Here is a 26,337-nt window from a genome sequence, read left to right as displayed (position 1 = left end):
CTTTATGTGGTGAAGATGTCGGTTGTGAAACGCAAACTCAATAATGTTCCATTTGCGTAAAAATCCATAATATTTTCACTATTAATGTCATTTCTATTATTAAAACAGTAGGCGAAATCTACCTTTTAAACGACATTGTTCTTGCAGCTACAACGGGTTTTTTGGTGACCCGACGACGCGACTTAAACGTAGTGTATTTACTGGGTTTAGGTTTAAAAAAACAAAATTGACTAAATGTCATTTAAATCTAATATTTGTTACCGAAAACCAATTAAAAAATAATCATAATATAAAAAACTGCAAGATTAAAGACGACCTGTGATAATTTATAAGCACTTCAGGTTCCAAAGTAAGGCCCAACTCAGTATTTAGTTCTGCAGCAATTAAAAGCCGTATCTGAAAGGCGTTGTTTAATGAAGGTAAACGTGCTTTCAACTTTATTGGCAATCATTTTTGGAAAAATAATCAAAAAGCAAAGATTGCTGCTTCGAAGCAGAAAAAGCAGCTGATTTCCCTACTATAAATGATCTATTTACTGATAAAAGAATTTTCTCTGTTAATAAAATCATCTCGCGTTTGCTTTTGTAATATTATAAAAAAACGCCTCGGAAATTCTTGACGCTATATTAGAAGCACTGCATGTCAAAACACGATAAGACGTCTTTGTTGAGACAACATGGGGGAGGAAATATAAACATTTTTGCATCCTATATTATTCTTTTATTCTTCAATCCATAGAAAAAGTTGTCAGTTTCAGTGTTAGCGCGTGCTACTTATCACTTCGATATTAAGAAAACAATTTGATATCTTAAAATTAAAAAGAGAGTAGACTTTATAAGTAAATATCGCCAAAAATGTTTTCACTCTTCTCGGTTTACATGTGAAGTCTGTGATGCACTTCGTCTCATTTTACTCTTATTTGCATCAAACAACAAAACGCGTGTTCTGTGCTAGTGACTGCAATCTTTGATGAAAGGTTGTAAGGTTTTGTATCTTTGAGTATCCGGGCCAATAACTGAGAGATTTATTCCAGATGAGAAGTTTCAATATTAAGGAAACCAAATTTCAACTAAATTGCCAAAACAAACAAGAAAATAAAAAACTTTTGTTATGAAAGCAATAAAATTTGCATGGGTTTAAGCATTTATGTTAACACCAAAATTGATTGATTGTTTTATCATGTCGTACGATATTTTATTCGATGACGTCACAGTGTCATTCACATACGTCAAGGGTGGGAGTAATGAAATTAAATCTTTACTTGAAATAAGTGGACGATGGCTATGCATTCAACAACTTTGTATTTGTTAGTAGACCATGACCCCCCCCCCTCCCCACCCATCCACTGTAATATCTACGTTAGGTACTAACGGTGTAAACATGGCACGAAAAATATACAATAAGTAAGCAAATAAAAATTTTCAAGTTGACACTTACAAAAACAAAAGTTTTGTTGTTTCTTTACTGTAAGTGACACAGTGTGCTCCGGATTAAATTATTATTATCACAACATTTTTATTTCTCTACCTTAAAATAAAAAGAAACATATTATAGAAATAGCAGTTTTTTGGTAGTTGAGAATTGATGTGGTGGTAGAAGCGTGCAATGAGGAAACCATTCGTTCTACTTTTCCTAGTAGCGCTTACAAATGCAGGTGATTAATATTTTCATTGCTTTGTTTATACAATGACTTCTTTTTCTTGAAGAATATTTATCTATTTTCGTGGATTTGTCTTTATGCTTCTTAGATTAGCGTGTTTTTTCAAGCAAGCACATGTTTTATAAACCGAGTTCTATTATAGAACGACCTCGACCCAAGGCTTGAAAAATGAATGTGTTTTCTTAAAATAGGTTACAGCTTTGAGGTTTGGGGATAAGGTTGGGAAGCAAATGCACCTTTTTTTTATAAGCAACCAGTTGATAAGCAATTGTACGATAATCCGCAACATTGCTAAGCAACTTTAGTGTAAGTAAAATTGGATATGAACAAAAAAATTATGTTTCTTGGGTTTGGGTTTAAAAATACATTATTATCAAATCACGGTTACGCAGACTCGAAGATTTTATTTTCGCAAAAAAAAATCGTTTTAAAGCATTTATGAGACTTTTTTTCTTTCCTTGCTTTTAAACCAATAAATTCTTACCTTTATTACGTAGGAATTTAATCTGGAATAAAACAATTGCGAGTAAATTCGGGTTTTAGCAACTCTATTTTGAAAAATTAAAACGTATTTTTAGCATGAAACTCGCTTATAAAAGAAGATTTAAGAGAATTTCTAAAAAGGTGAAAATTTTCATCATGTTTTGAAGTTAAAAAAAAAAAAGAAAAACACCTTTTTGGATTTCGCGTGCCAGAGACGTTTGGTAAACAAGTTTAAGTCAACCTAGCCTCCAGGGCTTGTTAAGTTTTCTACACTAGGACGGACGTTGAGTTTACAGGAGAAATGACAACTTAATATTTTCGTAGCACTTTAATAAGTTGGGTGAGCCGAGCTGATGTCATTAAAAACATAGGAGTCATGTCAATCTGAGGCGTGCAGCCAACTTCGTCCCCAAGGCTTTTTGAGAATTTCGGACGACAAGAAAAAAACCTTGGGGACGAGGTTGGCGTGCAGTGTAAACTGCCAAACAAGATTGACCTTCATTGAATTTTTTTTCGAAAACGAAAGTGGAAACGGAATGGCTGCCGCAGATCTTAGTAAAAAAAATGAAAATGCAAGATTGATTCACGAACATTTATGGAATCTTTACAGACATATTGTATTAGTACTTCCTACAGCAGAATCCATATTTCTCCAGATGCGTCAGAAATTTTTAAAACTCGTTTACATTTGTACTGGTAGTATAGCAGAAGGTTTCTCCTTGTGCTATGAGTTTGCTTCTTCACAAAACGCCATTGTACCAAGCCAAAAAGATGTCGACATAATGATACCGTTGTTGAGAATAGAAGATCATGAACGAATTCTGGAAATATCACCTGGATTTTTCAAAGTAGCAACCTTTACCACCGATGACAACTTTCTTCAAAAATGTAGTGTTCATAGAGAAGATGGAAAATATTTGAGCCCTGTAAAATTTATGAATGCTTTTAAAGAGATGATTGAGTTTGAAACTGTTCTTCTACCAGAGTACGATGAGGAAAATAATGTTTCTGACGATGTTAAAAAGAGGTCAGTAAAGCCAGCCTTGCCTCTAAATGCACAACCTGTAACTAAACATAAACAAAAAGAACTGACAAGTGATTTATCTATACCAAGCCTCTCTGAAGCATTACAGCTAAGATCAGACTATTATGAAAATTGGTTGAGTAAGCATAGTCAGCATACAGATCCACAATTGCATCACTTCCAAGACCTGGTCCCAACGATTTCTATTCAAGGTTGGCCAAAATCAGCTGATGAGTGGGTTACAAGAGAGCGATACTGGCCATCAAAAGGATGTATTGATGTAATAGTAAATTCAGGTTATAATCTTGTCTGTAAAACATCTTCTACAGGAGACGCTGATTTGGAATGGCGGATTTCATTTTCATTTGCAGAGGTTTTTTTATCAGAGAGGCTTACTGTAAAACAAAAAGCAATATTCTGTTTGTTTAAAACAATTTTTAAAAGTGGTTGTCATAACATGGATCAGATTTCATCATATTGTCTAAAAACTTTGTTTTATTGGGAGCTTGAGAAAATCCCAAGTGAATGTTGGTCTGATGAAGAATATTCGAAAAGACTTTTGTGTCTTTTTGACAAGTTACTCTTATACTTAAACAAAAAATACCTTCCCCATTATTTTTTGCCAAAATTAAATCTATTTGAAGAAATAACTGATTTCTCAGTTATTACACAGAATGTTATTTCTATTAAGGAAACCATTCTAAAATTCAATTGCCAATTGTTGTTAAGTCAAATGCCAAAAGAAGAAAAAAAACAGATCGAAGAAGAAATAATCAACAACCCATCCAATTTTGAAGCCCTTATTAAAGTTAATGGTTTGAGTGGAACTTTTGAATGTATATTTTCACCAGTGTTAACTGCTGCAAGAGCATTGCTAGATGAATTTTCATTTACAATGTTAAAACTAGATTTGTTAAAAGCATGTATATTTCTGAATTTAAGCATGAGGAATGCTATTCCTGAATCCACAACTAACGTTCCTACATTTACAGAACGAATTTGCGAAATATTTCCAGATGAAAATGACGAATTTCAACAATTATTTCAAGAATTTATTTTGAGAAAATACAATAAATACAAAGAGGAAATGGAAATTTACCTATTTCCCAAAGCTATGGATGAGAAAGATATAAAAGACAGTGATAAGCTCATTGTTAATGTTCAAGCAATCAAGTTTAAAGTGTTAAAACTATCTGAAATACCCATTTGATTTGTACAATTACTTTACTTGCAGAATTTTCAATTGCTTTGCAAAAAATTTTTATGTAAATATAATCCAGGAACAAGAATTGTATCAAACGCTGCGCTGAACATTTTAATTTTTCAGTGGGAATTAAGTTTTTGTAATTTTTTGCTAAATTTTTAAAATGCTTGATCTTCAAAGATAGATTGTTTTAAAACTGACTACTATAAGGGAAAAAGTGTTTGTGGATAAAAACGCATTTTTATAATTTTTTCTCTTCAAAAAGTAAGGTCAGTTGTGAACCACAAAGTTTTTTTTTCTACGAAATGTTTCGATTAGAAATGGTCTCAGCAGTGAAAGGTTTTTCCCCATTGAAACTTCTATTCTTGTACAATTGCAAAAGTTTTTCTTTGCAAAATGCAAAAAAATTGTGACAAAGCTGAACTGCTAAAATTTCTTCAACAAACATTATTTCTAATAAAATATTTTCAGGTTTAACCTTGTTATTGGTATATACATAGTAAAATAGGAAAATTGACAAAATTTCTACACAAAAACTGTTACTATTAGTTTTTTTATGTGTTGCAGTTTAAAATTATCATCCAGGTTACGATTAATGACATTTGAGTTTTGGTTTATTTTGCACCATTTCTTATAAGCAAAGTGTATTTTGAGCCCAGCATCGGCTTGCTTTTTTTCTTATTTGAGTCTTATTCTTATTTAGTTGTATTTTTACACATAACTTATTTTTCATTTCTCCCTTTTATAATTTTAGAAAATATGTACATTGTTTTCTTTATTACATATTTTGTCTATATTTATATCTTTATATATATTTTATTTCTTTTTTTTATTTTTTTTATTGAATTTGTTTGTGTGTACATAGTTTTTGCTTGATAATATTCTATGTCCTATAAGAAATCATATTTCAGCTCAACTTGAAAAAATATTTAGCCTGCCCTGGGGTAGGGGTTTTAAGCCTTGCAATAATCATCAAATTTGGTGACTTTTCATTATTTTATAGTGACTCATCCATTAACAGCAAATATGGAAAAAAAATCGTTCAAAATTTTTTTTCTTTACATAAATCTCCAAGTCAACACTTCTAAAGTCATATTTTAGGCTTTATAAATATGCTTTTATCAAATCAACTATCAACATCCAACAACAGTTTCTTTCATTCCATTGTTATGTTTGGCCCTTTAGGCCTGTTTTTTGGTTTGGATATGACGACGCAATTTTTTATCCCAATGTGTTCAATGATAATAGTAATAGGATAGTGAAAGATTAGATTTGTTTTTTTTTTTTGAATAAATAAATATAATTATTCTTTTACTCTTATTTTATCCATTTACCCATCATATTTTTATAAAACATTTTCTTTGTGTATGTTTAAGTCTTACTTGCACATACCTTCTTAATAAATTTTTATTTAAAGACTGCATCTTTAGACACTACACAGATATTTTTTATTAATATAAACTGTAGTATACAATATGTGGCTTTTGAATGGAATAAAATTTATTAATTGAAAGTTTTCTCTGTTAATAATCTACACCTGAAGTATTTATTTTTTATACCTAATAGAGAGGATATCCAGTTATGTTTATACTTTTTATTTTTTTATTTTTACAGTATCTGGGAGATGGACTGGTGATGCATTTGGGCAAACTAAGTGTAGTAAGTAACACTAACAATATCTAAAATTACAATAGTTTTATGCTGATAAACCAAAACTATATTATTTTGCTTACATACTGGTTTTCATGCTTAGCCATCCTTTCCTCCCCCAACTACATGCCTGCTTTGTCCAAATTACCACTTTTCTTTAAAAGCATGCAGGTCAAAGTCGAAAATGGCTAAATGATTTCTAACATGTATCTTTAAAAAAAACAGAAAGGGTTGAGACAAATACATAAAAATTAAATTTATACAAACCAACAATTATCAAGACATTTCTGAAACTAGTTGCACATTTTGGTTGCAGAGGAAAATTACAGGATTTTCCTATTCTTACCAACAGCTCAGTGCAGGTATAGAAGGAGTAGTATGGGTTTGTTTGTAACTTATAAATTTGCGTTTTTGAAATATACCTACTAGGTATATCATAAATATGCGATCCATATAAAAGTGATCCTTGGATCTATACCTTAGAAGTAACTATTATGAAAAGCTTCATAAAAGTTTTAATAAATATATTTTAAAATAATTAAACATAGCTTATAGTAAAAGAATACTTAGACTATTGTTAAGGATATTTATGTTGTGTTTGGACTGGCCTTATATTTTCTATACTTTGCTTTTACTTTATTTAGGAAACACTCAATTTCGCAAAAACAGAAATGAACTTTTCCATTATACTGGAATAGTTGAAAATGGCATTATGGGAACTACGAATAATGTGACTAAAATGAAAATTACAGCAAAAGTTCAGATTGTAAATTGGAACAGCTGCGATTTTCACCTAAAGGTGTGTATCATTGTTGTCTGGTAACACAGTAAAAATATGCTAACTTTCCTTCCTGAAATCATGTTTACCCTATGTCTGTCTAAAAATAAATAAAATTTGATTATTAAATGCAACACCCCACTCAAAGCAAGTTCATGATGTCATATATAATTAGGGGACCTTCTAAGTCAAAATCTTAATACCTGACTTTTCAAAAATAATGTGCCAATTTTCTAGACAACTTTCCAAGCTTTGATCTGACTTATTTTTATATAGGAGGTAAACTCTTAAAAGTTCAATTTTACAGTCTGTCAAATGCCTATTTACTGATAAATATTTAAATATATTTTTTCATTCATGAAAATTAATTCTTACAGAAATTCTGATAAAAAAGTTCATGTGCACATTGCTTTAAAAAAATTGATAATATTGGGGTGGAGGGAGGGGGGAGTTGTCGTTAGGGTTGAGTATTTTAATTTAACTAATACCATACATGACAATAAAGGAAGAATATAGGATATAAGTCTAATAAATTAGAGAAATCAAGCTATATTTCAATTGTAAAAAATTATGTCATGTGTATTTATGATGACTGATGAACAGCTAAAAGTTATATTGCAAAGGAAGAGTAGTCAGCTAAACTAAAAATTAACTGCCCACTTTCTCACTTTTATTTTGTTACACAGTTAAGAGGATACTCCTAAAAATATTGGATGTTTTCATGTACAATAAAGAAATGTCCCTAAGATCTAGATTTCTAATAAATGCATGGAAAATGCACTTTTTTATTTTTTTTTGGTTTTTATTGGTTATCGGTATTTGTCTGCAAAATATTTTATTCTTAAATAATTGGATAAATAGTTTAATTTGAATAATTTGAATATATTATAAATAAAAAAATAAAATTTAATGTAACGGTATAATGGTGCTAAACTGTCTACATTTTTTTTGTTGTCTAAAAAAAAGTGGATATTTATTTTAGTTTATTTGGTTCTTTTAAAATGTTTAATGTATAAAACTTTATTATACACTGTTTAATGTCTTATTTAAACTTTCTTGCATTATAATTTTATCTTTAAGTAAATTTCAGATTTTTTTGTCTTAGGTAACAGATGCAAAGATATACGAATCACTTGGCTCATCTAAAGACAACTACAATGAATTAAAATCAGATGATTTGGTAAAACGATTAAGTAGCCATGCCTTGCGTTTTGTTATGCAAAATGGAGTTATCACTCATGTTAGTCCTTCAGTAAAATCAACACAAACTGATGTGTTGAACATTCAGCGAGGTATCTTGAGTATGATACAGGTGCGCCAAGTAAAAGATGAAATGCTTGAAGTGACAGAAGTATGTCTTTTTTGTTTTCAGTTTAGGTTCTCAGATAGGTGACTAGTTTTAAATCTATTAGTATTATTACTCATTTAAAAATCTTTCTATCTTTTCAAGTCGTTATTACACGCGTAATTGTTTAACTAGTAGAAAATTGCTGGACTACTGAGAAAAGTGTTTTTATTGAATTATTATAAGATGAAAATACATAAAGTGATTTGATTTCTATATTTAGCATGATGTATCCGGTATCTGCCAGACCAAGTATGTTCGTGATTACAAGACTGGGCATGGTATAGTAGATGATCAAGTTGAGCACATTGATAAAATAAAAGATTTAGACACTTGTAAAGGTCATCAAATTTCACATTCAAATATTTATGGTGATTCTTTTGATGAAGGTGAAGAAGGAGTCCCCAAGGTAAGCAATATTTCAAGTTGAGATCATGTTAAGTTGAGATCATCAAGAATGTAAAATACATGACAGATTGTTAATTAAAGATGATATGATCGCTTGTGTCTAATAGAGTACAATTAAGAATACACATAAGTGCTATTTTCGACTTTGTTTTTTATTTTAATGTCCCTTTAATATGTCATTTTGTGGTTCTTACACCCATACTAGTATTAATTTTTCCAATATGCCAGCCAGTTTTTTTTTCCTAACAGTCTAATGATGAAATGTTTTAGTCTTTTCCCCTTCTTATTTAGAACCCAGTACTTAAATCTACTTCTGTGTGTTCCTACAAATTGAACAAAAAGAAGAGAGTTGGTCTGAAGGATGTTATATGTAAAGAATATTTTCTTGTCCAACCTTTTTCTTCCGAAACTGAAGGAGGTGCCTATGTTCGCAGTTGGTGAGTGTTACAGGTTAGATTTCTTTAATGTTAAAGTTAAAATTCTATTGTATGATCTTTATTTCACAGGAGTGAGCTTTCCCGCAAGTCTTCCACAAAAATAAACAAGCAGCAAATACCGTATAAAGGTATGTATCTTGGGTAACAACAATAGCTGGTATTTTCTATTGTTAAGAATGATCAATTTCAACTGTCATTACTTAAAAAATGTCTTCAGAATTCGAAATATCTAAAAAAGTTGTCTCCAATTCAGTTCTTAGTCTAGAACTGCAATAATTTCTTTGTTGTATCATTTTAGAAATGTATTCCACAGCAATAATGTATGATCACAACCATCAACATGTTACACCCTACATATCTTCTTTTAAAACAAAAGTTAAAGAGTTGTTAAACAATTTAGCAACCAATGATTATCACAAAAGTAACTTCAATACAGCTGAAAACTTTTTTGACCTGGTGCTTTCCTTCAGACATCTGAGCAGTGAAGATATAGCTAGCATTGTTTATACTATGGACATTAAAAAGGAAGCAGTTAGGTATGTGTAGATATGAATATGAACAAAAGTAACATTATTTCGTCTACAATGTACGTTTGTAACATATTGTGGGTTTTGTTAAGGTTTTAATTCACTCTGTTAGTGCTATTTATGAACGTCTCTGATTTTTATGATAGTTTAAGTATTGGTACAGCCTATACACAAATTTTTGTATAATTTGCATAGGCACAAATGAAAAGCAGTTTCACTTCGTTTCATTTCTTTTAGATTCTATTTATTTGATGCTATGGCTCAGTGTGGCACTCCAAGTTGTATGGGAGTTTTATTTAAAATAATGAAGGAAAAAAACTTGCAAAGTGAAGCCTTTCGTTTCATGCCATATCTTGCATTTATCAAAGAACCCACTCCTGAAGTTATTCGTTTATTAACGGTAGTGTTTTTTTGGCAACATCCTTGTCTAACTTAACTAATTGAAAGAAGATTTGTGCTTTAGGGAGATATAAAAAATATTTTTATTATCATATAGGGTATTTACCAGCAAACAAGAAAACCTTCAGTTCTCCTCTTGTTGACATCATTGATTTACAGGATGTGTCAACATCGCAATGGTGAATGCGATCAAACTGTAAGTTGATTTTAAAGTGTATTTTATTTTATTTTATAACCTGCAAGTAAATAATATTTGTGTTGTTGCAAAGAAGCGCAAAATTTCATTTTAGGGAATGATAGGAAAGGTTGTGGAAGATTCAGAATATTATATACTTCGACTGCTTGGAAATGATTGTCAAACACATGACTTTGAAAAACAACAAAATATTTTTTATTCATTAAGAAGTATTGGAAACATGGGTAGGCCCACGAAAGCCATAGCATTGATTATGGATTGCGTTAAAAATGCTCACCACACAAATATAAGTGTTGCAGCCATTCAAGCTCTTCGAAGGATGAAAATTACATCTGATGTAAAAGGTACCTTTTATGAGATCCTTACTGATAAAAGTGAGGAATTAGAGAAAAGAATCGAAATATTTTTAATGTTGATGAAATCACCAACAAGAACAGATGTTATCTTGGCAAGAGACCTAGCAAATGACGAACAAGAATCAAGTCAAATGAGGTCATTGATCAATTCATATTTACGCAGTGCCACAAAGAACAAAGATCCAACTAAGAAGAAGTATGTATGTTGTAGTTGAGTAGCGCATATTACTTGACTGCAACTATATAAACCACTGGAGTATCTGTAAATTTCTCTTGTTGTAAACATGTCATCAAAAGACAAACTCTAATAAAGTAAGAATCTTTTGTTTACTATTTAATTTTTGTACGTTTACTTCTCATAGAATAACAGCTCTTATTACAAAGATTTTGAAAGAATATCCATTGACAGAGTATGATCCTTCACCTGCCAGATATTCAAAAGCATTCTTGCACTCATTGAATTTATGTATGTATTGTTTTTCTAACCTTATTTTTAATGATAATAATTTTTTTTTTGAAGCCTTCTAAAGATAATATTGGGTTGCTACACCTCAAATTTCTTTAAATTTTCTTAAAATTAGGGACTTTTTCTTTAAATTGTTTTTTTTTTTGACTTTGATGAGGCTCCTTCTATACATTTCATAAATCTTCTTAACCGATCTTCCTCCAAAGGTGATATAGGAGACATCAATTGCCACAAACCTTGGCACAAATGTTTGTTAGCACATTGGAGGACAATTGGGATTGTTGATAAGGATATTTAAAGACAAAAAGTTACGTTGACGAAATATGTAAGGTCACACCAAAATCCTTCAACTATCCCAGAGCTAATTAAAAGTTATGCGTAAAACCTTATGCTTCAGAAGTTATTACAAAGAAATAGGTTTAATTCGATTTGAGCACAATGTAACAGCCCTGCAATAATTATTTTTTCAATTTTCCTTATGTTACCATAATGTAAGTTTCTGTAATCACTGGAAACATTTTAGATAAGCATGCTGCCACTGTTGATGGTATGGTTTTATTCCACCCTGAAAGTTTTGTGCCACGAACAGTTAATCTGAACGTATCAACCCACATGTTTGGCTTTTCTGTCAATCCTTTGCAATTAAATGCAAGAATGGAAGGTCTAGAAATGCTATTGGGAAAGTATTTTGCAGGGAATGGGTATTTAAGTAGCTCATATCTTAAAAAGATATTCAAAATCCCTGAAGAGAAATTATCTAGAAGAAGAAGAGATGTTGATGAAGACAATTTATACAAAAATATAGATGAAAAAGTAAGTCAGATATGAATATTTTTTGGATTGTGATTTTGCGACTTTATAGCTTATGAACAATGTGGAAATTAACTGTTTATTTTTTTTACAGGTAAACATGAAGTTATCTTCCCCACAAGCTTTACTGTCATTAAAAGTATTTGGAAATGAAATACAAATGTTTACACTGGAGGATATACCGTTTTTAAATGGAAAACTAGACAACTTAAATATAATCAAGGAACTGTATGACTTAACAAAAGGAAAACAAAGAACATTTAAAAGAAACATAATTATTCTGGAAGTTTCACATTCTGTTCCAACAATCCTTGGTTTACCACTGAAAATAGGTGTCAACAGTTCGGCTGTCGTTACTACAGATGTTAAAGGACGTGTTGTTACTAAGAATTTGTTGTTTGGTCCAAAGAGTGTGACCATGCATGGCTCTTTAAATCCGAGGTATTAAGCTTGTTTGCACATGCATATAAACATTTATATAATATAATTCTTTGTGGATATCTCAGAAATAAATTAGTTTTATAATTTATGTTTATCTTTTTAAATTAGTGTATCAATTCATGCTTCTGGAAAGTTAACAGTTGAATGTCTTGGTGTTGGTAAGATTGGAACGTCATTTCATGCAAATATGCTCACAACAAGAAAATTGCATGGAAAACTTGACTACAATGAAGGCAAAGAAATCAAAGTGGACTTAAATGCAGATAAAAGTATAACAGATGTATTTAATGTTAGGTAATTATTAAACTGTTCCAACAAGTCTTAATGTATACCATATGTTTTCTTTCTGTAGTTTGTGTTTATGTCAATACTGTATTTTGCCTTTAGTTATGACGTTTTTCACCTGACAACACAACAGAAGGAACCAATAAATGCAATTGCTAAGATGACAGAGGTATTTTCACTATTTTTTAATGCTGTTAACTTTTTCTGGAAAAATATAAAATTAAAAGAAACAAAGGCTGGAAACATCAAAGCTAAAAATAAACAATTATGTAAGAAACACAACATATTCCGCCTTCGAAAAACCTAGATAACTATAGAATATCAATTTATCTTGGATCAGTACAATCCATAAATATTGTTTTGGTCAGCGTTCACCACAACTGTCTAAAAGATAATTTAAATTGCCTGCAAGGTATTTTAAAGCAGTGCAACTGTTCTTTAAATGATGTTAAATGATAAATTATGTTGACTGCTGTGATACTGCGATTCTTGTGTTAGTGCCATTTTTATAGCAGAAAATCAATTCATAAATTTATATGTACTGATATTCGCAGTAACAACGTTTCAATCATATCAACAAATTTTTATGGAAACCTTATATAATATTACCTACTGTGTGTATGTGCATCTAATCCAATTGAAAGATCAGTGAAATGATTACGTGAGATGACTTGTATCATTTTAGGGTTCTTTTTGTTCAGAGGATATCTTTAACAGCTCATTTATGTTTGGATCGAATACTTGCATGGATGTGAGTTTCCCTAATGCATACTACAATCTTAGCAGTCCTTATTTCCCATTGACTGGCCCTCTGCATGTTGGTATCCGAAGCTATCCGACAGATCCTTTATTAAAGACGTATCGTCTTAGTATTACGAATGATGGTGGGCTATATGCAATCAGTGTTAGTACTCCAGGTGCCACGAGTGAAAGAAAACACACGATACGATTAGGAATAACCAAGCAGGATGATAAAGGTGTTATTGGCGTATCCTTTGGTGAAAAACGAAAAGGAATTGTTTTAACTTACAAGTGAGGGAACTTCTGACATTTTGAATTAAACTTAATAAATCTTAAAGATATTGCTTATTAACATTGACAACAATGTTAACAATGTTAACAATAATCTTTATTTGCAGTAATTTGTACTAATTAGCAAGAGCTTGTGTGTCTTATATTTTTGTAATTTTTAGCTTTAATAAAAAAACCAATGAAATTGATACAACATTGAGATCAAATTTCACCAAGACACCCATATCTGTATTTGGAAAATTCTTCAACGAGACCAATCCATCAACATTAAATCGGAATGTTGGGGGAGCATTTTATTTTGCACTAGGCAAATATTACATGAAGCATAAAATCTTTTACAAGAATACGTATGAATATTGGGCTCTAGGCACTCAATTGGAATACACTCCTGGTCAAATTGCAAGCTTAGATGTGAAGATACAGTATAAACCACAGTTCTTTCACTTGAATTTCACACATGCACCAACTAATACACAGATTCTAGCAACTGCACTGCCATCTTTGCCAGTACTCGAAGGTAGAATCAACATTACACATGGCAACTCAGTGAATGTAAAAACGTTTGGTAGAATAGACATTTTAAAATATGAAGTGCTTGGTGATGTTTCTATTCAGCCTGACCATCATGTTCAAGCAGATGGAAAATGGATACCAAAAGAAAAACGAGTGTTTGTAAGTCCTGTCGTTTTTTCTGTGAAATTGTGATTTCATTTTTCTTTCCATTTAAACACATAAGATTGAAATTAAAGAGATAATATTTAGACTGAAATGATCATTTTGATTAAAATTTACAACAATGTGACTTTTTTTTTAAATATATCAATTTTTATAATTTTTTATTGTCATCTCCTCCTTTAAAATAGGTCTAAATGCCAAACGTGTCAATTATATCGATGTGAATTATGTCGATACTGTTTACTATGTAAATCTTTTTAGTTAAACGGAAATATAAATGGTGTAACACTTCGATGGGATGCAGGATTAAAGTACGAGAAAAAATCAAATGTTCTTACAAATACACTCCAAGTATTCAATAAAAAGTTAGAAAACTCAATTTACTGGAGCCGCAACAAAGTTCATGCATCACTTTCATTTAACAATCAACTTTCTACCTTTGATGTTCTTTGGAATCGATCCAATTCACATATAACTGTTGATAGTCGTATAAACATGAATGGACAGAAGAGTAGTTTAAAATTACAGTTAAGAAACAGCTCAACTTTACACAAAGGTTGTATAACTGGAAACATGCTTGGCATAACAGAGTTGGGATATTGTCTTCAAGTTGATCATCAACCTTCCAAAAAAGGAATAATGTTTAACGTGCTGATGCCAGAAGGTAATAATTTTGTTTTTTATGACGATTTTTACACTATTTGGTAAATTTGCTTTCAGAAGTAAAACTACTCTCTTGTATACTATTGGATTGTAAAGTGCGTTAATAATAATCAGGGCAAGATAGATTAAGGCTTTTTTCCCTATTATATAATCATATATTTTGGCTTCCATATAACAATAGAAGCATGTCTTTACAACGCAAAGAATTCTTTGTGTTTTAATTCCTAAATAAAATGATAGTTGTTATGATTTAGGTAACTGGATATCCCCAATAAAATTAATGAGAACAACAAACTCAAGTGGTTTTGTGTTAACTTTAAAGTTTATGGAAATGATTAATCTTATGTATGGTGAAAATGCGAACACACTCCGTCTGAAACTTCAGGGATTTGGATTGGGTTTGGACATGAAAAAGTCTAAAGACAGTTTTGATGTTAACGAATTGAAGTTAACTCGACGTAATGATACAGGGGATTTGGTTTTTGATTTTGTAAGTGCTTACAATAGCGTTTAAAATTGAGCTTTTTGGTATGATCGTCTTAAAAAATTGATTCTCATTCTTCTATTATAGTTCGGCAGTTATCATAAATCGTTAGTGGATCAAGAATATATGTACAAAGCGAAATACAATATGCAGTTTTGGATTGAGCTTCGCAGAAAAAATACGGATATAATTTTATCAATTTTGGATAAAAGTGGTGTTATCCAGCATTCAGGTAAGTCTGCCAATAAATAATTTAACGTGTTTGCATTGCCAACCCTGATTGGAAACATTGTCCCAGAATGAAAAAAATTATTATTGTTAAAAATATTCTTTTGATTTCTTTCTGACTGATTTCAGCAATTTTGCATTTTTCATAAATTCTTCATAACCATTTTGAACATGCTTCATATAATTTCAGTGGTGTTGAGGTCCAGCAAAACAGCGACTGCTCCTCCAGCGAAAAACGTTGTGTATATTGACTGGAATAAAAACACGAATCAAGTCTCAAATTTTGAAATATTTCTTGACAAAGTTGGTTGGTTCCAAATTACTGGAGCGGTTAAAAATGGACTCAGACAAGTTATCATTAACAGTAAACCATTTGGAGCACAGAATTCCAAAGATCAGAAAATGACAGTTTTGACATTCGACGAGTCTGGAAATGTTAAATATCAAATTATGCTTGATAATCCAATGTTGAAAGAACTAACAACATTGTTGCAACCTAGTGTCAATGAAATCACAGGTAATACTGAACGCTATATTGCTTCTGGGTTAAAAACATTTTTTGGTGGCTTATTGAAACTGGAGACAGGAAAGGTTGATCGATTGACTATATTTTTGACGAAAGGTATGAAGGACTATTTTTCAGTGTTACATTGCAATAGAAATGAAATTCAGGAGAGATATATTGAAAAGAAAATTACCAAAGAAACCATTATCAGAGCTGTGCTAAGAACATTGGAATTACCTTTTTCAAATGAATTCCAAACGATGTTCAAGAACCAAACAGGATTTGGCATTGGTTTTAACGTGTCTCAGCAAGCTACCAATGCATTTAAAGCGAAAAACTTACTGTCATTTTTTGACCGAATGATCAGAAATGAATTGAAAACTACTGTTCCGAAGAAATACAGCAAAGTGTTTCCTGGCAAATCGAACACTCGAAGATTGAATATTTTCGAAAAAGAATATTTAGTTTACCTGCAAAAGTTTATCAATTTACTTCAAGCCTCATACGGTGAAGAGTTGAAGGACATTCGTGTGAAGCAGGGCATGACTAATCTAACGAAATATCTACCGACAAAGTATAAAAATAAACTGGTCTCTGTTATTCAACATATTGTACGTGTACTAAAAACATGGCGATATGATTCTAGAAAGTCTCCGCTCGATAACATTAAAGACCTTCAAGCGAAAATTAATCAAGGCAAAATCGATAAAATATTTGAAATTGATTACCTTACTGTTGTTTCAAAAAGCATCCTAGCACGAAGTAGGTTTCCTGTCTCTGTGGAACGTGCTTTTAAATTGTTTTTTGAAGATTTTAATTATGTCAATTTCATAACACGCTTGAGTAGATTCGCTTTACAAACGTATCGAGTGACTGGTTCTCATCAGAGACATATCCAACAACTGCTTAATTCAAAGTCGATTCCTGATTACTTTCAAACGTTAGCAACACTTATTACCACCAGAGGTCGTTTGGGTCCAGCAAGAACAAAACCTTTTAAAGAATTCCTTAAAACTAGAAAAATAAAAGAATTATTTACAGCGTTGTTAAAACTTTTAAAAGAGCGTCATCAAGTTTCTGACACCGGTATCGCCATGTTGGAAACGATGTTGTTGCATGAAGATTCTGTAAATGGAATTCCAGCTCTGTTTGAAAGAAACTTTGTACCTGCAATTTTAAAAAAAATTGTTTTGCGAATTAAAGAAGAACCAGGGAATGAAGTTATTTTTAAACTTTTAAGTCTTTTAAATTCCAACATGTCTGACTTTACAGGTGAGTTAAGAAACGTTCTTTCTGAAAACAATTCACTTCAAGACAGCATCTTACTCATGTATAAACTCGTCTTAAAAGCATCAAAACAGCACGTTGGAGGAGAGTACAAATATGCCAGGACTGTGGAACGCCTATTTACAAAATTTGTCGAACTATCTCTTCAAAAAACAGATATAGCAGATGAGATCAAGAAAATAACGTTATTGTATTTTGATTCCCTGGTTGCACAACTTAAACTCACTCTTCCTAAAAATTGGTATGGACGATTTGAATATCTATCTAAGAACGTTCGATCACATATTACAAAGATAGCACCAGAAGAATTAAAACGAAATGCAACAGACGAGTTCCTGAAAGTTTTTTCGAATATGCATGATGATGCAATGAAATCGCTACCACATGAAATGATGGCATTTGTGCAGACAGATTTGATTGGTTATCTAAAAAACATTGCTTCACGATATCAAATACACAATGGGACAGCTGGAACTCTGTATGCAAGGTAAAGCACATCTTCTTTATTTTTGATTGCTTTTTTTAATAGATCCCTGAAATTTGGTTTCAGCCTAAGATGTTCTTATTTTTCACATGTTTATCCTGAAATTGGTCTTATTTCTTCATTTTCCGCGCTTTAAAGTAGCATTTCTTTTGCAAATCGCAACAATAAGTACTTTGGAAATATCTACCTTGAAAGATGTATTCTCTATAGTTTCTTTCTTTCACCCAAACTATTCTTTTGAAACACACTGCGGTCAGTTTCAACATAGGTTTCAATGAGTAGTTATTTGAATCAATGTAAGTCTATTTTGAACGAACTTCTATATAGAGGACACTTCTTTATAGCGCACACTTTCCTAGATCTCAACAATTTCCGCTAAAGGAAGTTTCACTGTATACTAAAATATTTTGTGTTTATTCTGTATTTGCTTTCTGTAATGATACAGTTGAGATGAATTAAGGATTTTATTATTGTTTTTTAGAACATGGAAAAAACACAATGAATACATGCTGTTTTTGATCAGACTCTTCGGACAATTTTCTCAGTCGGAAAGAAATGCCTTCGCTGAAAAGTTTGTGAAAAATGGAAAGATACAATACTACAAGATCTATCAATCAATATGGCAAAATAAGTTGGTTAACCGAGACAACATGGAGCAAGTCTCGAAATTATTTGATGGATTGGAAATTCGCGCGTTTGAGGAGATTTTAAAGTTTACAGGGAACTATTCGATGGTTGCAACAGTAAATAATGTTTTCAATTACATCAAATCTTTAAATTATTCCGACATCAATAGTGTCATCGAAAGTTACAGAAACATTGACGTAGCAAACTTTCAAAACCTCACAATTTCCGCGCTGCAACACAACTTCAAAACTCTGTTGGAAGACATTGGAAAGATAAAGCATGACGGGAAATCTATCGATGATCTTGTTTATCAATCCATACCTAACTTTATCGCAGTAACTTCAAAAATGTTTCATATTTACAACTCGAGTTACCACATGTATTTGTACCAACTCGACATGCAGGAAAAACTTTTTGAAAGAGGTTTCCAGTTGATGAGCGACTACGTGAAGCAAGCACAGCAAGGCAAAAATCAATTTTTGTCGTTCATGTTAGAAGTTTTAACACCAGGAATAGATGGACTATTTTTGTTAGCTCAAAAAAGAAGAATGGTAAAGAATAAGCAGTCGTTTTTGTCAGGATCTAAGGACAGATGTACGCAAATCTTTTTAATACAACAACAAGCCACGCCGGACTCTGTGAACGATGAGTTGGACACGATGCTAAAGCAATATTTGAATTCTTCGCAATGTGACGTCATCAACTTTTTCGACGATGTTCAAAAAACTAACAAGGACAAGTTTTTCTTGGGCAAAGTTCTTGAGAAAGTTCGAAAAATAACCAGAAAGATGTATGCGGAGAACAGGAAAGAAGCATCGACTTATCTTCAAATGGTTCGTAAATCAGATTTTGGATTTTGGGATTTTAAAATTAGTTTAAAAACTTTTTTCTAAAGGATGCTTGGTGTGGAAATTCAAAACAAAACCAATTTCCTATCCCATGTCTAAGAAATGATAAACCCTGAATAATGTAACACTGAGCAAATGATATAATAAAATGATATAAACGTATTTTTAAATTAAAAAAAAAAACGTTAGTAAAAAACTAAAGCTGGAGATTAAAAAACAAAAACTGTTATTGCTGGAATTTTAAGGCTTCAAAAAATTAAGAAACTAATTTTTCATGACAATCTTTTCGTGAACTCTTTTTACATACCCTATAATAACGTACAAGTCGATGTCAGTTTTATTTGACATATGTCCGAGTTTACAAAACTAAATGAGAAATGAACTAAAATTGGCAAAATATAAGAAACTGCCAGTACTAGAGCCGTTGATCTCTAGAAAAATACATGTATCCAAAGCATTTTTGTATTTATTTTTATTGTTAATTCAAACAAATATCTCTTTTACTTTTAGGCCACACAGATTTTAAAAGGAACCAAGATATTTGCCAAAGAAAGACCAGTAAACACTTTACAAAAGTTAGTGTTTCACATGGGGTCCAGATTTTCAACTGCTGTGAGAGACCTCACAGTGTTTAGGCGAATAAAACGTGTCATAAAAAGATCGATCAGTCTGGATGATTTAGACATGAAAATGATCGTGAAAAAATATGTGACAAAACAACTGAAGAATGCTTTACCGCGTGTTTCAATCAAACGGATAAACACACTTGCTCGAAATTATATCACTTCCACAGTAAGAATTATCAACACGCATGCGCAAAACACGTCACGGATGATATTAAAAGGAATTGATGACGTCAAAACGCCCCTATCTGGTTTTAAATTCGTGATAGACCCTAAGGGATATCTGAAGTCTTTGCCTAAAATCCTGCTCAAAATGTTAGGGGATAATATTTTGAAAAATAAGCAAGAAATGTTATCTAATTTATATCTAGTGGAAAAAAAACTTCGACGGCTGTATGCTGATGTTAAAAACATGCTAGAAAAACATAAAAGTTTACCGAAAGAACTGGCTGTTAAAATCCGTACATCTTATAAAAAAGTTACTTCCCAATTGCTCGATACGATTCTGAAACACGTGGAAAAATATGACAAAACAGTCAATGATAACATCAAAGCACTGGGTGTAACAGGTCAAGGTAAATTGAAGCAAAGATTTGCTCTGTTATCCAAACAAACAAAAACTTTAAGAAACAAGTACAATGGTGTTCAACTCAAATTCATCAAGGATCTTAAGAGAAACGTGTCGCTGTTATTGAATAATGACAGATTTAAAAGGATTGGAAATTCTTTTGGGTTTGATAAAAATGATACTCGTTTGAAAGATTTGAGAAAGACAATTAGACATACTCAATCAAGTTTAGAACAGATCATAGCGAAGGCGATATATCCACAAATTCAGATTCTTGCTACTGCAATTGATAAAACTGTCTGTGACATCAAGACAAATACGAGCAAAGTCTACACAAAAGAAAATAATATCCCTACATTATCATGGAAGATGCCGAAGTTAAATGAAGTCCTGAAGGAGCAAGCTAAGTTGCAGAGAAATGTAATGAAGATAGTCGTACGTGCATTTTCTTTTGTTTTTTTAGGATACGTTTAAAAATGAATATATAATATTCATTTTATCAAGCATTTTATTTTTTTAGGAAAGTTACAACAAACGGTTGAATCTGATAATTCAGCAATTCGAAGCGATAACAAATTACGACTTTCTGAAACCACTGCACGACAAATACGCAAAACAAACATCATTGCAGTTGTTCGATCAATTAAAAGGTATAAGCAAGAAGCAAACCAACGATTTTTTCACTGGTGACCAAATGTTTCAGTATTATGCAGACCAGAGACCTGATGACATTGTGGAACAAGCGCTCCTAAAATACCAAGACCATATCAAGAAGATTGCGTTGCAAGTCAACAAAGCCATTAAAATCTCACCTTCGACTGGCTTTGAGAAGCCGATAATTAAATTTTTAGGACTGCAATATAAAGAGCCGAAATACATTTTGCAGCCTATCTCCAGTAAGTTGTTCCGTAAAATACATACACATTTATAAGTAGCTATACTTTGTTAGAACATTGTGGCTGAGATTTTGCCAATAAATTAGGAACATTCTTAGAACGTACCGAACGAACAACATAATATAAGTTTATAATTATTTAAAGTTTTTTTTTCCTTTTTTACAATGTTTTTTACAACAGGCAACTTCAGCGCCATCCCATTTTCTTCCAATCCTCTGTAATATTCATCTAACCATAAATATTTCCTCTATTTTGTTGAAATATCTAATTTCGCGCCTTTTTCAAAAGAACAAAAATAACATTCAAGACTAGAAAAATATAAAAAACAAGTACATCCAGGCTCAACTGAAAATATTAAAAAAACTGTGTTCTTATTAACTTCAATATTATATATTTGCTTTCTATATTCTTTTAGGGACAGCTTATATCTTTCATGATAGCTTAGTTACGTATGATGGAAAAGCAATTTTCCTTCCGAAAAATTTACACCACAAACTGCGAAACTGTAAATATCTTTTAACACGTGACTTTATGTGGAAGAAATTTACAATTTATCTGAAAGGTGGAGATTTGGTTGTTGAACTGGACGATGGAAAAGTTATTATTGAAAGATATAACAAGAATAAGGTATCTTTCGTTTTAAAAATAAATGTGATCCTGTTTTTTTCTCGATCTTACTAAACTGAATAGACCCCGGGGGCTTATTTGTTAAAACTGTTTTGGTAGTGGTCTATTGGAAAGGAAAGACCACTATTCAAAAACAAGCGATTGACATTTTATATTGTTTATTATATTGGAAGAAAAACTGGAAACATATCCAAAGAGAAACTTCTCTTTAAAAAATAACTTCTTTCTCTTCACGTAGGTTCATGTGTACCTTAAACGTCCTCCTCACAACAAGCTCGTGAACGCACAAGAATTGCCAGTACAAATGAAACACACTACTGTGTCTAAATTACCGAACATGGTCAAGATTGACAATGAGTTTGGATTACTTATTTACTGCAGACTTGATGTGTTTAATTGCAACGTCACTGTATCTGGACATCATCACAATAAAACTCTAGGTATGTCATATTTTCTTAGCCAAGGTATTTTGTCATACGTCATTATGTATAGCTACGTTAACAGAATTTGAAAATCTCGGTAATACACCTTTCCCGAATTTCATAAATTTTATTAATTATGACGTCATCCAAAATTTTATAATGGTTCTATGCTCTAAGGATAAAATATCAGATTATCATAACAAAACTGAATCTTTTAGAGCAATATAATATTCTGGTTGGATTTTATTTAGATTTGAATAAAATAATTAATTTGAAAACGAGGCTATTCTTAGTAGGCTCTGCTATATGAAGGGTTTGACCGTAACTTTTAGTTCGCAATTGGGGCACTTAACGAACAGAAATATATACGAAAGTAGGTAATTTGTTCTACCTTTTGCTAAGGAACCTTGGATAAGAATCATTTTTATTATAACCTCTTTAATCGAGTTTGACATAATTCGGGAAAGGTCTCATTTTTGACGTGTGAATCGGTCATTAAAGGGAAACCAGTTGGGGGAGAGTTAATCCGGGAGAATTGGGATGGGAATTTGAAGAAGTCAGTGAGAAATTCAGTCACTTCGAAACAACCATAAACTGCTATTTCATACAAATTATTTCTAGGTTTACTTGGTACAAACAATGTTGAAGCATCTGATGATTTGAGAATGCCAGATGGTAAGCTTGCTCTCAATCTGTTGGATTTCCTAAATGCTTACCAGCTGACGACTGGTCGTAGCGAGTGTGTTATAGAGAATGCTGAAGAAGTATTTGGAGATGAAAGTGAAGATTTAAAAAGAGAAGAAAAACTGGAAAAATGTACCAAGTTAATGAACAGCATCACGTCAAAGCAATTATTGTGAGTTGTCTTGTTTTCCATTGTACTCGTTTTCTTCGCGTTGTGAACTGATTAATGAAGGAGTTTTTGCTGGCGGAGATTTTACGTGGTTTTACGCGGTCAAAATTGGTCGCTCCGTATGAAAATGAATTCTCTGTGATTTTGTAAACATAACGATTAACAATTGTCTTTAGCACGGATATATCAATGCGTTCATCAGCTTTTATGACGGTTTGTTCAGTTGAAAAGACATGTCCCGCAGTATCAGCGTTATCCAGCAGTTTGAAGATGGAGGGAGAGATTGTGTCTGTTCCTCCACAGTGTGGTAAGTTGTTTTTTAGTTGTATAGTTACTTTGTTTTTTGGGATATACCATGCTGGGTGTAGATTTTAGAGACTTGCAGTTTTTAAAGAACAATGCTTATATTTCTGTTGTAATAAAAGATTACGAGTTGTTTCCGAAACGGCGCACATATTGAGCGCAAATTAATCTGAAATAGTATTCGTTATGGAGCGCTAAAGCAGCAAAAGGAGAAGATTTTCATTTCTTGTGCATTCACATATTTATTTTTGTGCGCATTTGAGCATAACAAATACAAGTGATACAACGCACCATCCTATCAAGCGATTGAATGTTTATGACTTTTTACTTGTCTTTTGTTTTATATTTCTTGTTTTGTTTCAATTTCGCGCCTTTTTCTTTCTGTTGACATAGCTTTAATATTAGCTGCTACTTGCATGGTACATAATTTTGATTAATAGTTTATGTAAGCAAAAAAAATTTCGCGTCCTACGGATTCAAAGAAAATTCGCTTTTATAAACAACTTGTTAAAAATTATTTGCATATTGCACTTTGAACCACGTAATTGTTGCTACAAAAAAAACCGGGATCAATTTAACGAGTGTAGCAAAGCCTAGTATCCACCACAAGAAGGTGTTAAACTTGACTCTCTCCAGTAGGTACTTGACTAAGGCTATTGAGAGTTGAAAGAAAAGCCTGCCTTCCTTTTTTTAGAAGTGTGCAAAGAGAAACCAATTAAAATGCGTTTTAACAAAACACCTCGTTCCAAGGTTGTAATAACTTTGTTAATCAAACTCACACCAAAGATGAAAAACGCAAGAGACAGTATTAAGCGAGTCTTGCGACTCCTAAAAATAGAGCTGGGAAGAACGAATCAGGTGGAGTATAATATTGTTGGTTATGGAGGATCCAGAATGAGGCAACAGCCTCACCTTCAAACTGGTGGCGGGAATGTGTTCATGAGTGCTGACAGTGCAATACAAGCTTTGGATTATTTGAAATTTGATGGAAACGAGACTGCACAAAGGTTAGTGTTTAACATAAACAGTAGAAAGAAATAAAAATGTTTGTTAATAAGTTAGAGCGCAAAAATATGTACCAAATTCCTCATATTGTCAATTTTAAGGGTTTTTTTTAACTTTATTTTATATACAACACAACATCGTGTCTTAAGCGTACTAATTTCATTAGTAATAATTTACCATTTCAATTAGACTTGGTTTTGATGCTTTGAAATTCGCCGGCTTACTTGAAGTATCTCGAAGCATTCGATTATTTTTTATCTTTGATGACGATGCGAGTTACACTAACTCGCTGCAACAAATGATTGACGTCTACGCGATTTTAAACACACGAAGTATTGTGCTGAACGCTGTCAACAATTACAAGTTCAAACGCAGTAGGAATATTTTGTTTGTTTATTTGTTTGTTTGTTTATTTGATTTTAATCTCGTGCAATTAATCTGATGTGTGAGAAAATATTTCGTTCTAGATGTAATTGGCAAGGATAGTTTTGGAATGCGATATCACGCACGACTCGCGAAAGGCGAAAGCTTCAATTCTATCCGTTTCCCTCCCCCGGATGATTACCTGCCGCTGGTCAAACAGACGCGTGGTGGAGTGTTCGCGCTAAAAGCCTTTGTATCAAAACAATCAAGATGGCAGAAGGCGCTTCCAGTCTCCCTCTCCAAAGCAATCAAATTGCAGATTGACGGAGAGCGAAAAAGTTGCAAGGAGTGTAAATGCAACGTTTGTAAAAATAAGGCGAAAGAAATATGTGATTTTGGTGAGTGATATTTTTTATAATATTTAAAATGAATAGATAAAAGACTTTAAGAATTTAGCCACAATTCTGTGCCAAATATTATTAAAAAGAGGATCGAATTTCGAAAACGTCGCCCACAACCAACCAATCATTTGCGTCCTTTTTTTACTGTACATACATGTGGCTCCTACCTTGTCAATGTTTATTTTTTAATTCGGCTATTTAGTTAGATTCAAATTTCTAAATGGCACTTATAAATTGCCGACACCATGAGAACCTGACGTGATTAGTACCATAGTGCTGGCATGCCATCCAGTGCAAGCAGCAAATATTAAAGTCTGTTTACTTGCCTCATGGTGCCTGTTTTTTACTTGAGGCAAAAATAACTATTTTTTAAAGTTGTAGCCAGGTTTTTTAGCCCTAATTACACGAAACGTCAATAACAACAAGGAACTAGAAAGTTACTCAAAATGAGCATTAAAATATTATTTATTCCATATCTTCCTTTTTAGGTTTATGAAGAAAAAGAAAGAAGACAAACAGATTTTATTTTGTGTAACAAATTTATTTTTATGGTAACACATACATTTTTATAGCTTCAAATCGGATGTTATTTCTTACTGGATCAAAAATCCCATCATAAATAAACGTTATTTTTAACTTGTGGGGGCCATGCTTTATTAAACTCGGATTCGATAAAAAATAGTATATATCGACTTATATATAGATTTTAGTGGTTTTACACTGGAAACTTTACTTTGTAGACCGTAGAAGGCTAAAATTTCTGTTGCGAAAGTAAAATACCTGAAAACGTAATTTAAAAAAAAACCCAAAAAATTTCAAAAGACGCTAACTGAATCTTTTTTAGAAGCATTATTTCTATTACAAGATAGGATCTCAAATAAAAAATGTTGATAATTTTTATTTTAATTATCGTGTTTTGTCTAAAAGATTCTTTTGTTTAAAACTCTTTAATTTTAATATTGGTTAAAAACAGC

At 32.0% G+C, this 26,337-nt stretch overlaps 2 protein-coding genes across 2 annotated transcripts; both read left to right on the top strand.

Moving 5' to 3' along the window:
- Positions 1-1,477: 1,477 nt before the first annotated feature.
- LOC130653989 (uncharacterized) lies at positions 1,478-25,942 on the top strand. Its single transcript, XM_057456490.1, has 33 exons — positions 1,478-1,654; positions 5,986-6,030; positions 6,666-6,820; positions 7,905-8,150; positions 8,368-8,553; positions 8,844-8,989; positions 9,059-9,117; positions 9,288-9,525; positions 9,754-9,916; positions 10,013-10,111; positions 10,206-10,663; positions 10,830-10,933; positions 11,457-11,746; positions 11,838-12,184; positions 12,293-12,478; positions 12,572-12,638; positions 13,155-13,501; positions 13,663-14,173; positions 14,438-14,840; positions 15,094-15,329; positions 15,411-15,555; positions 15,742-17,830; positions 18,309-19,287; positions 19,813-20,928; positions 21,014-21,389; positions 21,805-22,016; positions 22,255-22,456; positions 23,060-23,294; positions 23,468-23,598; positions 24,289-24,601; positions 24,789-24,973; positions 25,067-25,360; positions 25,852-25,942. The coding sequence occupies exons 1-33, from the start codon at positions 1,606-1,608 to the stop codon at positions 25,857-25,859; spliced, it is 10,620 nt and encodes a 3,539-aa protein (XP_057312473.1). The 5' UTR covers positions 1,478-1,605; the 3' UTR covers positions 25,860-25,942.
- LOC130653990 (uncharacterized) lies at positions 1,667-5,884 on the top strand. Its single transcript, XM_057456491.1, has one exon. The coding sequence runs from the start codon at positions 2,680-2,682 to the stop codon at positions 4,375-4,377; it is 1,698 nt and encodes a 565-aa protein (XP_057312474.1). The 5' UTR covers positions 1,667-2,679; the 3' UTR covers positions 4,378-5,884.
- Positions 25,943-26,337: the final 395 nt, after the last annotated feature.

The sequence above is a fragment of the Hydractinia symbiolongicarpus genome, chromosome 8 (genome assembly GCF_029227915.1).
Source record: "Hydractinia symbiolongicarpus strain clone_291-10 chromosome 8, HSymV2.1, whole genome shotgun sequence".
NCBI lineage: Eukaryota > Metazoa > Cnidaria > Hydrozoa > Anthoathecata > Hydractiniidae > Hydractinia > Hydractinia symbiolongicarpus.
Note: the sequence above shows the minus strand (reverse complement) of the source record. Positions and strands in the feature narration are given on the sequence as shown.